General features: G+C 41.0%; 1 protein-coding gene across 1 annotated transcript; it reads right to left on the reverse strand.

Moving 5' to 3' along the window:
• Positions 1 to 309: 309 nt before the first annotated feature.
• Positions 310 to 2,538, reverse strand: LOC139726103 (toll-like receptor 3). The gene is made up of 3 exons (XM_071637183.1): positions 2,239 to 2,538; positions 1,693 to 1,750; positions 310 to 1,253 (listed from the first exon to the last, which is right to left on the reverse strand). The coding sequence occupies exons 1-3, from the start codon at positions 2,536 to 2,538 to the stop codon at positions 310 to 312; spliced, it is 1,302 nt and encodes a 433-aa protein (XP_071493284.1).
• Positions 2,539 to 15,975: the final 13,437 nt, after the last annotated feature.

Genomic DNA, 15,975 nt, shown 5'->3' on the forward strand with positions numbered 1-15,975 from the left:
TACATTCTTAAGGACAGCATGTGCTACATTTAGGGTTAAAGGATATGACCTTTCTGGTCGATATCACATTTAGCATCTTCGTTATACAGGGGTGATACAGAGTCTTGGTTCGTTCACTTTCTTCGAAAAAATTAAAGTGACATCATAATATTTCGGTTGACTTTACAAAAATCTAGAGGGTAGATTTACTTCCATTCCATTTCAGTTCCATGCCATTCGGAAGCATAGTGGCATGTTGAATACCAAAGAGTATTCCCTTTCAGTAAGATTGTATTCATTGGAATTGGTTTTTTTTAGTTCCATGGACAATTATATGGGTAACGTTAGGTTTAGAATGACTGTTTTTTTAACACACTTCATGAAATGATCCCAGAAAAACTCCTCCTGTTGGATGTCTGAAGACCAGCGAAGAAAAGGACGGTTGACGCCTAAAAGCAGACGAACTATGTATGGCAATCTGTCGTCTGCTATGTTCTCTAAGAACACCAATAATATTGCATCACGCTGTGAATGATTCATGTGCTGAAGGGCCAACCTCAATTTCGTCATGTACCAAGGACTGTCGATAGCTGCATAACTGACTACAAACACTGATTTGTAGCTATTTTCGATGACATCCGCCACGGCATCTAACCGCAAGAGCCCTGCTCTGAGATCATCGTCACCCACGCAGAGGACAGCTTCGGGATAATTCTCGCGGACTACCGGAACCATTCTGTCAATGACCCATTCTTCGTCGTCATCGTGGAAAACGATGTTGATATCGTAGTGATATTCATCATCGTCGATTATTTCTCTATACCCAATAATGCACAGTTTCAATAGGAAAAGCTTGTATTTAATCCACCATCGGTTGTAATAGATTATGATCCCGGTGAAAACTATTGCAACGCCAGATATAGCGATGCAAGCGTAAAGAAGTACGCGAGGACCGCAAACAAGAATCGGTTGGAAATCAATAAAACTGTGTCCAACGAGTTCGGCCGGTGAGTTATCAGAACAATTTGTGTCACTTAAGAACACTTTGTCGTAATTCTCGTGCACCCAGATACGGAGCCATTTATTCTGACAATAACACGAGAGAGAATTGTGAGACAAGTCAAGGGAAGTAATGCTCTCGCGAATTGGAGAAATGACCTGTTCGGGAATGATACCTATTCTTGTCCTCGTCAAATCAAGTTTATAGAGGTTAGTGGATCGAAGAGGATCAAGACCGTTTATGTTTGAGTCGCTGACATCAAGGACGGTTAGGGCTGGCAAATTGTGGAACACATTGACATTGAAAGCATCGATTAAGCTGTTGAATTGTAGAAGAATATATTCAAGTAGTTCCAGGCCAGAAAATGCTTCGGAATCAATACGTCGTATACTATTAAACGACAAATCCAGATAGAAGAGATCCGGAAGACAAGCAAAAGCTCTTGGTGGAATCTCTACGAGGTTATTATTGCTGATAAAAACTGTGCGGAGGTGAGGTATCACCTTGCCAATTGTCTGTGGCGTCATTAATCTTGAAATTCCGCATGAAGCAACATACAAAGTCTTAGCAGATGTCATGTTTGTAAAGGCCACAAAGGATATCGTCTCTAGTTGATTCTTGTTCAGCAATAGAACTTCTACACTTGTTAGATATGAAAACACATTGTCTGGAAGGTGGGAAATGTTACTCGCGCTTAGGTACAAATCAGTTACCTGCGATCCCTGGAGCGGGGCAAAGACGGACTGGGTAACGTCTCCAAGCTTGGTCCCACTGAGTCCGATAAAAGTTAGACGAGATGAATTCCTCACACCCTCAAAGAGCTCTCTGGCGCCAGTTTGGGACAATGGATTTCCGAGAAGTTGCAATTCCTCAATGTGTACTCCTTGAAAGCTTGCGCTGTGCACTTGACGCACAATGTTATTACTGAAATCTATCAATTTGACTGAATTTGCGCTCCCTAGATTCTTCAGGTCGCCCTCGTCAATCACCTGGATTTCATTATCAGCGAGTGCCACATTTGTCAAGTTGCATGCATTAGAAAAAAGAATCTTTAATTTAGCTGATGAAATGGTATTGTTGCTTAAATCGATAAACTGAATATAGTTTTGTCTTCTCAGGTCCAGCGAAGGAATCGATCGAAAGCGATTGCTGTTCAAAAAGAGGTCGGTCAGGTAAAGATTTTGATGAAAGACTTGACTGGGAATGCGCGTTAAATTATTTCCTATGAGATTGATGGTTTGTAGTCGGGGAAGGCCTACGAAAGCCCCTACGTCGATCAAACGGACCCTGTTGTATCGAAGTGACAGAAACTCCAGTTCGGGAAGTCGACCAAGAGAGTCATTAAGAATCTGGTCCAGTAGGTTGTAGGAGAGAGACAGACGTCGGGTATCAAGAGGGATATCAGTTGGGATCTTAGTCAAGCCTCGACGGGAGCAATTGACGCTAGAAGACTTCACTAGGTACTGGCAAGGCGCCGGAAGTGATGAGATGTCTTGGTCAAAGGTCAGAGATGTGGATGGTACAGGTAGCAAAAATAATTGCAGGAAGAATCCTGTCATGCCTGGGAGCACCACCAGAGTGAGAGAAGTTCTGGTAGAGTTCGAAAATGTCATCATCATCATCCTAATCTCGTGCCGAATCATGGCCTGATTGGAAGACGCCTGTTGCAATATACTGTCAAGAGATAAAAGACAGTACCTTGACATAAAGTAGCAAGAGACCCGGGGTGTAGCGTTCACACGAGTTAAACAAGTTCATCTTCCACGCATCTTGCAATTTATTACCGATTAGAAGAACACATGGGGGGTGGCATTCGTGTAAATATATTCTATCATTCTAGTAATGTTAAAATTAAGCCATAATTGTGCCCCCTCCTCGCACACAGAGCTCCAGGGACTACCCATAAATCTGCCATGAACAAACCTAAAAGTACAGTCACTAATCTACTAGCCTTATACTCATAACTCAGCTCAATCACTTCTGTCTCTAGAGAAGATTTTGTATAAACTGTCTAATTTAGAGGCTTTGCCTCTCTCCGCCCCCATTTTTGTTGGTTAGTTTGAAGGCTTAAGGCAAACAGCCTTCCTAGTTCACCATTAAGGAACAGTCAGTGATGGACAATTGTTACCTACTGTGTGGTTGAATTGTTGTTCACTATGCTGACAGGTCCTCACAAATGTATACATTTCACTGATAAATATAAAAATGAATATTGAAATTGAAATTGAAATCGAAATTGAAATGTGTGATTCAGGGAATCTACTCTCATACGTGGAAACACGTATAATACATCTGAAAGTCTGCATCCCAAATCCTGAAGACCGAATGTAGACTGTTGTTAAGAATGTACGTACATGTACCAGGTTTAAAGTGAAACTATAGGTCCCTGCTGTGAAGGTGCCTGACCACAAACACTGTTGGCTTACCAAGTGCATTAGATTATAGACTCAATTCATACCTTCTTTTCTCACAAGCAGCACTTTTGCTTGTTCACATTTGCGTCGTATATTTTGATGGATTAGAAATATGTAGCCCACGTGTAGGTTGATAAGTCTTATAACTGGTTTGAGCTGAGAATCCCTCCATTAAGATATAACTCCCATTCAAAATCTCTATCTGTCGACTAATATATTGTGGTGCAAGATCAACACTGTTACAGTTCGCAATTCCGAAGTTTTCGTTATTCTGAAGGTTTGTTAATCTGTAAATAACGAAAAGGTTCGTTATTAGTCCGAAAACGAAATAAGGTACGTAATTCTGCATGAAGGTTCGTTAGAGACCTCAGCATGTGCCCGATTCTAGGAGACTTGTTCCGTCCTGATCGTTGCACCTTTGCCTGTGGCATTATCATGACACAGAGTGCTGGTTTGTACATTTGGTATTCGTCAATGACAACTATGCCAGCATTATCCCTATTATAATTATGTCTGCACGTCAATAGTGGTGAAAAGCGCACATACAATGGTGCACCCTCTACTAGTATTTTGAGGAATGGAAACATATTTTTTCCCTCCACCTCCATTGCCACTGACCTTGAAGCTCCATAAATAGACACATAAATATATATTGCTTACCAGTGAGTCGAAAGCCACCGAGGCAGAGATCTCAACGTGACGCTGAAAGAATATTATCACCAACTCCTCCATCGACAGAGTTTGCTGTTGCTACTGAATTCCTGGTGATTTACCTTGGACACTAAAACATCGCGGAAAAGTTACAGCGTGTATGTTTACTGCTTTCTTGGTGGAGCAATACACTGCTGGGTAATATACAGATGATAGATATCAAAGAGTTGAGGAATGCATACAGGAACCACTGGGGACGAGAACGAAGGGTTAATTCACATTTGCCTCCAGCCATTTGCGAGTTTGGAATGTCAGACCACGAGATGGCGCCATTCGACCAGGGCCTTGATGTCTGATTTCATTTCCTTTGACATGACTCGAATTTACTTCTCATATTTCAAAACAAAATACAATACATACCACTCTACAAAACAAGATTAAAATCAACGAAATAGAATTCGAAACATAGAAAATGAAATGTGAAATAAAATGATATATGTCCAAATAAATGGCACAACGCTATTTCAAATAAATGATGGATCTAAAGCGTTATGTCCACAACGAAAAGGATTATCCATAGAAAAAAAAAGATATTCAGTGTTTGGTGATTTGACACTAAACAAGAAGGAGAAGAATGAACAAGATAAACAGATACAGTGTGAACTCTTCTTCAATAAGCACGTCTTCAAATTCACGTTTAAGAAAAAGCTTCCTGATTGTAAATACATTTACCGGTATATGTATCAGCGCACTTGATACGTAAGCATGACTATGACCGACCATGACCTGGCATATAAATTGCCCATCAGCAACTGGTAAAAGATAAGAAGAAAAAACACACCACGTGTGCTTAACTGCAATCCAGGTGATGATTTTGTGTGAACAAATGGGCAAATCTTTTCTGAAAACAGTCATGGGCGGTGAGTATCGATTCGAAGCAATGTTATAGATGGAAGAGCCTGTCTATACAGCCTTTAAGAGCTTGATTATGATGTGTTAACTTGTGTACACATTATTCTGTATTTATTTTATGAATACCTTTTTTATCTCTTTTTCGCTTGATTTTCACTCTAACGACTTTTGTTTTCGATCAGTATCTTGTTTCAGGGTGATATCTTTCATTCGGAGCAGTTAACTATACTTACTGAGCTCTCTTAGAAAGCAGATAATTTTTGGGCGTAACTGAGACTTGAAAAGCATTTAGATAAAATACAACTCATGACTATACATGAAGTGATCTATGTCGAGGATCCGTTGTTTATTATTGACTGAAAGCATCTGTAACAAACTCCGGAATAAAAGCCCCACATTGGATGCCTTCTTTCGATGAACATAATTTCCTTATTGAAAAAAAAAATTGATTAAAAAGGTGCACAATGTTCATTGCTTTTACAAGGAACACTTACTAATCGTCCATCATTATTTTATTGACAAAATGGTTCTGAAACCACAACTATCGACTATAACCAAAGTCATAAAGTGTTGTATGAGTCGGTTAAAATCCCCCTATCCCCATCCCCTTTACAAACCACACGAGCACACTCAACCTGTTTGTGGGAGCTACAGCATTTCCAGTCAAGTCTCTCATAAACCCCCTTTCTCTGATTTGGTGTTGTTTATACTACTTTTTTTTTGCTTTTACTTTTTTCAGTATTCCCAAAATAGAGCAAGAGATTTGTTTTCTTTCTCATTTCAGCCATCTCTTCATAAAGCATATATTATTTTTCATGCCTTTGTCACAACGCACCTCGACTATTGTAATTCCCTGTATGTCAACCTTCCCTATGCCCAAATTGCCCCCTGCAAAGGATCCAGAACACAGCAGCTCGTCTCTTCTCTTGCACCAAGAAATCCGACCACATCACCCTCATCCTTCGCTCCCTTCACTGGCTCCCCATGGTTCAAAGGATACAATACAACGTGCCCACCCTTACCTACAAAGTCAAGCACGGTCTAGTCCCTGGATACATCTCTGAACTATTAGTTCCCAGAAATCCATCCCGTGTCCTGCGATCCTCCCGCTCAATCCATCTCCAACTTAGCCCTGGAACAATACCAAGCACCCGTTACAGCAGCCGTGCTTTGGCCGTCGCCGCTCCCCCTTCACATCAGATCTTCACCCGCGCTAGATACGTTTAAGACCCCCCTGAAGACACATTTAATGAAGTCAGTATAAATTGAAATTAGTATGATTTCATGTTTTCGTATGTTACGTTTTCTTCTTTGATTTTTGTATGTGTATCTAATTTGGCTAATTTTAGCACTTGATTACAGCTAGAGTAATATAAATTATTGTAGAGTTTGTAGTTTTGTTAAATAATGTAAGATCGTGTTTCCGTATAATTATGATCCATGTAAGGCGCTTAGAAACTTTGCATTGAGCGCGGGAAAATGTTGACTATTTAGTATTATCATTTTAAGCCTTTTAATATCCTGCTTAATTACTATCCTATGAAACTGGCATATGTGACTGATATACTTTCCTTCAAGTTGGCAAACATTTGGAGTTTTGCATCGTTTTGTGTGCAGATTTCATGAATAAAATAAGCTCCGTTTGGAATGTGGGAAACCAAATAAAATTTCGATTTGACAATTGAATGAGGTCAAGGTTATAACTTCTGTAGTAAAACCTTGATGGGTTAAACATAAAAAGGAAACAGTTTAATTCATCGAACTAGTCAACGTGCCATAGCATGGCAGGATACAAAAGAGGTCACATAAGGGAATTCTTCCCCTTCGATAACAAATCAGTCGGTTTATCGTGTTCCTCGCTGTTTTTCACGGAACAAGCTATATGGGTAGCGTTACATCTAACTTTAGTGTTATCTTAACGCACTTCAAAAATTGATTCCAGAAATACTCCTCCTGTTGGATGTCGGGAAACCAGCGAAGGAAAGGACGGTTGACGCCCAACAGAAGGCGCACTATGTATGGCAACCTGTCATTTGCTATATTCTCTAGGAACACCAATAATATTGCGTCACGCTGCGAATGATTCATGTGCTGTAGGGCCAACCTAAGTTTCGTCATGTACCAAGGACTGTTGATAGCTGCATAACTGACTACAAACACTGATTTGTAACTGTTGTCAATGACATCCGCGACAGCATCGAGCCGCAAGAGCCCTGCTCTGAGATCGTCGTCACCCACGCAGAGGACAGCTTCGGGATAATTCTCGCGGACTACCGGAACCATTCTGTCAATGACCCATTCTTCGTCGTCATCGTGGAAAACAATGTTAATATCATAGCAATACTCTTCATCGTCAATCATCTCTCTATACCCAATAATGCAGAGTTTCAACAGAAAAAGCTTGTGTCTAATCCACCATCGGTTGTAATAGATTATGATACCGACGAATATGACTGCAACGCCAGATACAGCGATGCATGCGTAAAGAAGTACGCGAGGACCGCAAATAAGAATCGGTTGGAAATCAATAAAACTGTGGCCGGTGAGGTAACAGAACACAGGGTATGACTCAAGAACACTTTGTCGTAATTGTCGTGTACCCAGTTACGAAGCCATTCATTCTGACAATCACACAAGAGAGAATTGTAAGACAAGTCAAGGGAAGCAATGCTGCCGACGATGGGGGAAAACACCTCTTCGGAAATGATATTAATTCCGCTTCTTGTCAAATCAAGCTGATATAGTTTGGTGTTATTTCTGAATAACAGAGGGGGTAACCCCGAAAGCTGGTTTCGACCCAAGTAAAGAGAACCCAGCCTGGGCAGATTTTTTAAAATCAGATTTGGGAGTTCTCGCAAGTTGTTGTCGTCAAGACTCACAGTGTCGAGGTACCGCAAAGATCTGAAAAGTTCTGCCGGCAATGTAACCAATCCAACGTCCTGCAAATACAACCGACGTAACTGACTCAGTCCTTCAAATCCCCAGGACGGAATGTCGTCTTTGAGAATAGTTCCAGTGAGATCCAAGGTTCGTAAATTACACATATCCCGGAAGACCGAAACATTTTTCTCGGAGTCCCACAAGTCAGACGCACGCAAAGGATTTTCGGCCAAGATTAGTTCCTCAAGAGTTGTTAGGCCAGAGAAAGATCGAAGAGGATCGAGACCGTTAATGTTTGAGTGGCTGACATCAAGGACGCGTAGGACTGGCAAATTGTGGAACACATTGACACTGAAAGCATCGATTAAGTTGTTGTTGTCTAGAAGAATGTTTTCCAAGTGTTCTAGGCCAGCAAATGCATCAGAAGCGATATGTCGTATGATGTTGAAAGACAAATCCAGATAGATGAGTTTTGGAAGGGCGACAAATGCGCTTGGCCGAATCTCCACAAGATTATTGTTGCCGAGATTTAGTGAGAAGAGCTGAGGCATTAATGTTCCCGGTGTCTGTGGCGTCATCAATTGTGAAATCGTACACGAGCTAAGATACAACGACTTAGCGGATGTCATGTTTGTAAAGGCGACAAAGTAGATTGTTTTTAGTGGGTTCTTGTTCAGCGATAGAACGTCTATATTTGTTAGATATGAGAACACATTGTCGGGAAGGTAGGATATGTTACTCGCGCTTAAGTGCAAACGAGTTACCTGCGATCCCTGGAGGGGGGCAAAGACGGACTCGGTAACGCCTCCGAGATTCGTCCCATTAAGTCCGAGATATGTCAAGTGAGATGAATTTCTCACACCTTCAAAGAGCTCTCTAACACCTGCCTGTGATAACAAACTTCTTTGAAGTTGTAATCCCTCGATACGGACTCCCTGAAAACTGGCAATATTCACTCGATGCAAGCTATTACCACTAAAATCCAGGAATTCGACTGAGTTTGCACTCCTGGGATTCTCCAGGTCACTTTCGTCAATGAGCTGGATTTCATTATCAATTAAAGCTACATTTGTCAAGTTGCATCCGCTGGCCAGAGCAATGTTGAATTTTGCTGATGAAATGGTATTGTTGCTTAAATCGATGGACTTGATATAGTTGTGTCTTCTCAAGTCCAGCGAAGGAATCGATCGAAAGCGATTACTGTTCAAAAAGAGGTCGGTCATGTAAAGATTTTGATGAAAGACTTGACTGGGAATGCGCGTTAAATTATTTCCTATGAGATTGATGGTTTGTAGTCGGGGAAGACCTACGAAAGCCCCTACGTCGATCAAACGAATCCTGTTGTATCGGAGTGACAGAAACTCCAGTTCGAGAAGTCGACCAAGAGAGCCATTAAGAATCTGGTCCAGTAGGTTGTAGGAGAGAGACAGACGTCGGGTATCAAGAGGGATATCAGTTGGGATCTTAGTCAAGCCTCGACGGGAGCAATTGACGCTAGAAGACTTCACTAGGTACTGGCAAGGCGCCGGAAGTGATGAGATGTCTTGGTCAAAGGTCAGAGATGTGGATGGTACAGGTAGCAAAAATAATTGCAGGAAGAATCCTGTCATGCCTGGGAGCACCACCAGAGTGAGAGAAGTTCTGGTAGAGTTCGAAAATGTCATCATCATCATCCTAATCTCGTGCCGAATCATGGCCTGATTGGAAGACGCCTGTTGCAATATACTGTCAAGAGATAAAAGACAGTACCTTGACATAAAGTAGCAAGAGACCCGGGGTGTAGCGTTCACACGAGTTAAACAAGTTCATCTTCCACGCATCTTGCAATTTATTACCGATTAGAAGAACACATGGGGGGTGGCATTCGTGTAAATATATTCTATCATTCTAGTAATGTTAAAATTAAGCCATAATTGTGCCCCCTCCTCGCACACAGAGCTCCAGGGACTACCCATAAATCTGCCATGAACAAACCTAAAAGTACAGTCACTAATCTACTAGCCTTATACTCATAACTCAGCTCAATCACTTCTGTCTCTAGAGAAGATTTTGTATAAACTGTCTAATTTAGAGGCTTTGCCTCTCTCCGCCCCCATTTTTGTTGGTTAGTTTGAAGGCTTAAGGCAAACAGCCTTCCTAGTTCACCATTAAGGAACAGTCAGTGATGGACAATTGTTACCTACTGTGTGGTTGAATTGTTGTTCACTATGCTGACAGGTCCTCACAAATGTATACATTTCACTGATAAATATAAAAATGAATATTGAAATTGAAATTGAAATCGAAATTGAAATGTGTGATTCAGGGAATCTACTCTCATACGTGGAAACACGTATAATACATCTGAAAGTCTGCATCCCAAATCCTGAAGACCGAATGTAGACTGTTGTTAAGAATGTACGTACATGTACCAGGTTTAAAGTGAAACTATAGGTCCCTGCTGTGAAGGTGCCTGACCACAAACACTGTTGGCTTACCAAGTGCATTAGATTATAGACTCAATTCATACCTTCTTTTCTCACAAGCAGCACTTTTGCTTGTTCACATTTGCGTCGTATATTTTGATGGATTAGAAATATGTAGCCCACGTGTAGGTTGATAAGTCTTATAACTGGTTTGAGCTGAGAATCCCTCCATTAAGATATAACTCCCATTCAAAATCTCTATCTGTCGACTAATATATTGTGGTGCAAGATCAACACTGTTACAGTTCGCAATTCCGAAGTTTTCGTTATTCTGAAGGTTTGTTAATCTGTAAATAACGAAAAGGTTCGTTATTAGTCCGAAAACGAAATAAGGTACGTAATTCTGCATGAAGGTTCGTTAGAGACCTCAGCATGTGCCCGATTCTAGGAGACTTGTTCGTCCTGATCGTTGCACCTTTGCCTGTGGCATTATCATGACACAGAGTGCTGGTTTGTACATTTGGTATTCGTCAATGACAACTATGCCAGCATTATCCCTATTATAATTATGTCTGCACGTCAATAGTGGTGAAAAGCGCACATACAATGGTGCACCCTCTACTAGTATTTTGAGGAATGGAAACATATTTTTTCCCTCCACCTCCATTGCCACTGACCTTGAAGCTCCATAAATAGACACATAAATATATATTGCTTACCAGTGAGTCGAAAGCCACCGAGGCAGAGATCTCAACGTGACGCTGAAAGAATATTATCACCAACTCCTCCATCGACAGAGTTTGCTGTTGCTACTGAATTCCTGGTGATTTACCTTGGACACTAAAACATCGCGGAAAAGTTACAGCGTGTATGTTTACTGCTTTCTTGGTGGAGCAATACACTGCTGGGTAATATACAGATGATAGATATCAAAGAGTTGAGGAATGCATACAGGAACCACTGGGGACGAGAACGAAGGGTTAGTTCACATTTGCCTCCAGCCATTTGCGAGTTTGGAATGTCAGACCACGAGATGGCGCCATTCGACCAGGGCCTTGATGTCTGATTTCATTTCCTTTGACATGACTCGAATTTACTTCTCATATTTCAAAACAAAATACAATACATACCACTCTACAAAACAAGATTAAAATCAACGAAATAGAATTCGAAACATAGAAAATGAAATGTGAAATAAAATGATATATGTCCAAATAAATGGCACAACGCTATTTCAAATAAATGATGGATCTAAAGCGTTATGTCCACAACGAAAAGGATTATCCATAGAAAAAAAAGATATTCAGTGTTTGGTGATTTGACACTAAACAAGAAGGAGAAGAATGAACAAGATAAACAGATACAGTGTGAACTCTTCTTCAATAAGCACGTCTTCAAATTCACGTTTAAGAAAAAGCTTCCTGATTGTAAATACATTTACCGGTATATGTATCAGCGCACTTGATACGTAAGCATGACTATGACCGACCATGACCTGGCATATAAATTGCCCATCAGCAACTGGTAAAAGATAAGAAGAAAAAACACACCACGTGTGCTTAACTGCAATCCAGGTGATGATTTTGTGTGAACAAATGGGCAAATCTTTTCTGAAAACAGTCATGGGCGGTGAGTATCGATTCGAAGCAATGTTATAGATGGAAGAGCCTGTCTATACAGCCTTTAAGAGCTTGATTATGATGTGTTAACTTGTGTACACATTATTCTGTATTTATTTTATGAATACCTTTTTTATCTCTTTTTCGCTTGATTTTCACTCTAACGACTTTTGTTTTCGATCAGTATCTTGTTTCAGGGTGATATCTTTCATTCGGAGCAGTTAACTATACTTACTGAGCTCTCTTAGAAAGCAGATAATTTTTGGGCGTAACTGAGACTTGAAAAGCATTTAGATAAAATACAACTCATGACTATACATGAAGTGATCTATGTCGAGGATCCGTTGTTTATTATTGACTGAAAGCATCTGTAACAAACTCCGGAATAAAAGCCCCACATTGGATGCCTTCTTTCGATGAACATAATTTCCTTATTGAAAAAAAAAATTGATTAAAAAGGTGCACAATGTTCATTGCTTTTACAAGGAACACTTACTAATCGTCCATCATTATTTTATTGACAAAATGGTTCTGAAACCACAACTATCGACTATAACCAAAGTCATAAAGTGTTGTATGAGTCGGTTAAAATCCCCCTATCCCCATCCCCTTTACAAACCACACGAGCACACTCAACCTGTTTGTGGGAGCTACAGCATTTCCAGTCAAGTCTCTCATAAACCCCCTTTCTCTGATTTGGTGTTGTTTATACTACTTTTTTTTTGCTTTTACTTTTTTCAGTATTCCCAAAATAGAGCAAGAGATTTGTTTTCTTTCTCATTTCAGCCATCTCTTCATAAAGCATATATTATTTTTCATGCCTTTGTCACAACGCACCTCGACTATTGTAATTCCCTGTATGTCAACCTTCCCTATGCCCAAATTGCCCCCTGCAAAGGATCCAGAACACAGCAGCTCGTCTCTTCTCTTGCACCAAGAAATCCGACCACATCACCCTCATCCTTCGCTCCCTTCACTGGCTCCCCATGGTTCAAAGGATACAATACAACGTGCCCACCCTTACCTACAAAGTCAAGCACGGTCTAGTCCCTGGATACATCTCTGAACTATTAGTTCCCAGAAATCCATCCCGTGTCCTGCGATCCTCCCGCTCAATCCATCTCCAACTTAGCCCTGGAACAATACCAAGCACCCGTTACAGCAGCCGTGCTTTGGCCGTCGCCGCTCCCCCTTCACATCAGATCTTCACCCGCGCTAGATACGTTTAAGACCCCCCTGAAGACACATTTAATGAAGTCAGTATAAATTGAAATTAGTATGATTTCATGTTTTCGTATGTTACGTTTTCTTCTTTGATTTTTGTATGTGTATCTAATTTGGCTAATTTTAGCACTTGATTACAGCTAGAGTAATATAAATTATTGTAGAGTTTGTAGTTTTGTTAAATAATGTAAGATCGTGTTTCCGTATAATTATGATCCATGTAAGGCGCTTAGAAACTTTGCATTGAGCGCGGGAAAATGTTGACTATTTAGTATTATCATTTTAAGCCTTTTAATATCCTGCTTAATTACTATCCTATGAAACTGGCATATGTGACTGATATACTTTCCTTCAAGTTGGCAAACATTTGGAGTTTTGCATCGTTTTGTGTGCAGATTTCATGAATAAAATAAGCTCCGTTTGGAATGTGGGAAACCAAATAAAATTTCGATTTGACAATTGAATGAGGTCAAGGTTATAACTTCTGTAGTAAAACCTTGATGGGTTAAACATAAAAAGGAAACAGTTTAATTCATCGAACTAGTCAACGTGCCATAGCATGGCAGGATACAAAAGAGGTCACATAAGGGAATTCTTCCCCTTCGATAACAAATCAGTCGGTTTATCGTGTTCCTCGCTGTTTTTCACGGAACAAGCTATATGGGTAGCGTTACATCTAACTTTAGTGTTATCTTAACGCACTTCAAAAATTGATTCCAGAAATACTCCTCCTGTTGGATGTCGGGAAACCAGCGAAGGAAAGGACGGTTGACGCCCAACAGAAGGCGCACTATGTATGGCAACCTGTCATTTGCTATATTCTCTAGGAACACCAATAATATTGCGTCACGCTGCGAATGATTCATGTGCTGTAGGGCCAACCTAAGTTTCGTCATGTACCAAGGACTGTTGATAGCTGCATAACTGACTACAAACACTGATTTGTAACTGTTGTCAATGACATCCGCGACAGCATCGAGCCGCAAGAGCCCTGCTCTGAGATCGTCGTCACCCACGCAGAGGACAGCTTCGGGATAATTCTCGCGGACTACCGGAACCATTCTGTCAATGACCCATTCTTCGTCGTCATCGTGGAAAACAATGTTAATATCATAGCAATACTCTTCATCGTCAATCATCTCTCTATACCCAATAATGCAGAGTTTCAACAGAAAAAGCTTGTGTCTAATCCACCATCGGTTGTAATAGATTATGATACCGACGAATATGACTGCAACGCCAGATACAGCGATGCATGCGTAAAGAAGTACGCGAGGACCGCAAATAAGAATCGGTTGGAAATCAATAAAACTGTGGCCGGTGAGGTAACAGAACACAGGGTATGACTCAAGAACACTTTGTCGTAATTGTCGTGTACCCAGTTACGAAGCCATTCATTCTGACAATCACACAAGAGAGAATTGTAAGACAAGTCAAGGGAAGCAATGCTGCCGACGATGGGGGAAAACACCTCTTCGGAAATGATATTAATTCCGCTTCTTGTCAAATCAAGCTGATATAGTTTGGTGTTATTTCTGAATAACAGAGGGGGTAACCCCGAAAGCTGGTTTCGACCCAAGTAAAGAGAACCCAGCCTGGGCAGATTTTTTAAAATCAGATTTGGGAGTTCTCGCAAGTTGTTGTCGTCAAGACTCACAGTGTCGAGGTACCGCAAAGATCTGAAAAGTTCTGCCGGCAATGTAACCAATCCAACGTCCTGCAAATACAACCGACGTAACTGACTCAGTCCTTCAAATCCCCAGGACGGAATGTCGTCTTTGAGAATAGTTCCAGTGAGATCCAAGGTTCGTAAATTACACATATCCCGGAAGACCGAAACATTTTTCTCGGAGTCCCACAAGTCAGACGCACGCAAAGGATTTTCGGCCAAGATTAGTTCCTCAAGAGTTGTTAGGCCAGAGAAAGATCGAAGAGGATCGAGACCGTTAATGTTTGAGTGGCTGACATCAAGGACGCGTAGGACTGGCAAATTGTGGAACACATTGACACTGAAAGCATCGATTAAGTTGTTGTTGTCTAGAAGAATGTTTTCCAAGTGTTCTAGGCCAGCAAATGCATCAGAAGCGATATGTCGTATGATGTTGAAAGACAAATCCAGATAGATGAGTTTTGGAAGGGCGACAAATGCGCTTGGCCGAATCTCCACAAGATTATTGTTGCCGAGATTTAGTGAGAAGAGCTGAGGCATTAATGTTCCCGGTGTCTGTGGCGTCATCAATTGTGAAATCGTACACGAGCTAAGATACAACGACTTAGCGGATGTCATGTTTGTAAAGGCGACAAAGTAGATTGTTTTTAGTGGGTTCTTGTTCAGCGATAGAACGTCTATATTTGTTAGATATGAGAACACATTGTCGGGAAGGTAGGATATGTTACTCGCGCTTAAGTGCAAACGAGTTACCTGCGATCCCTGGAGGGGGGCAAAGACGGACTCGGTAACGCCTCCGAGATTCGTCCCATTAAGTCCGAGATATGTCAAGTGAGATGAATTTCTCACACCTTCAAAGAGCTCTCTAACACCTGCCTGTGATAACAAACTTCTTTGAAGTTGTAATCCCTCGATACGGACTCCCTGAAAACTGGCAATATTCACTCGATGCAAGCTATTACCACTAAAATCCAGGAATTCGACTGAGTTTGCACTCCTGGGATTCTCCAGGTCACTTTCGTCAATGAGCTGGATTTCATTATCAATTAAAGCTACATTTGTCAAGTTGCATCCGCTGGCCAGAGCAATGTTGAATTTTGCTGATGAAATGGTATTGTTGCTTAAATCGATGGACTTGATATAGTTGTGTCTTCTCAAGTCCAGCGAAGGAATCGATCGAAAGCGATTACTGTTCAAAAAGAGGTCGGTCATGTAAAGATTT

This window comes from Diadema antillarum, unplaced genomic scaffold (genome assembly GCF_040938485.1).
Source record: "Diadema antillarum isolate AM-2024a unplaced genomic scaffold, OU_Dant_1.0 seq00000079_RagTag, whole genome shotgun sequence".
Lineage (NCBI taxonomy): Eukaryota > Metazoa > Echinodermata > Echinoidea > Diadematoida > Diadematidae > Diadema > Diadema antillarum.

Bases quoted from the DNA above. Each gene is read 5' to 3' on its own strand.
- LOC139726103 (XM_071637183.1), bottom strand. From the start codon at position 2,538: ATGACAGGATTCTTCCTGCAATTATTTTTGCTACCTGTACCATCCACA. The intron at 1,751-2,238 runs GTAGGCCTTCCC...TATCGGACTCAG, and splicing joins TGATCGACGTAGGGGCTTTC to TGGGACCAAGCTTGGAGACG. The intron at 1,254-1,692 runs GTAACTGATTTG...ACAATTTGCCAG, and splicing joins CCCCGCTCCAGGGATCGCAG to CCCTAACCGTCCTTGATGTC.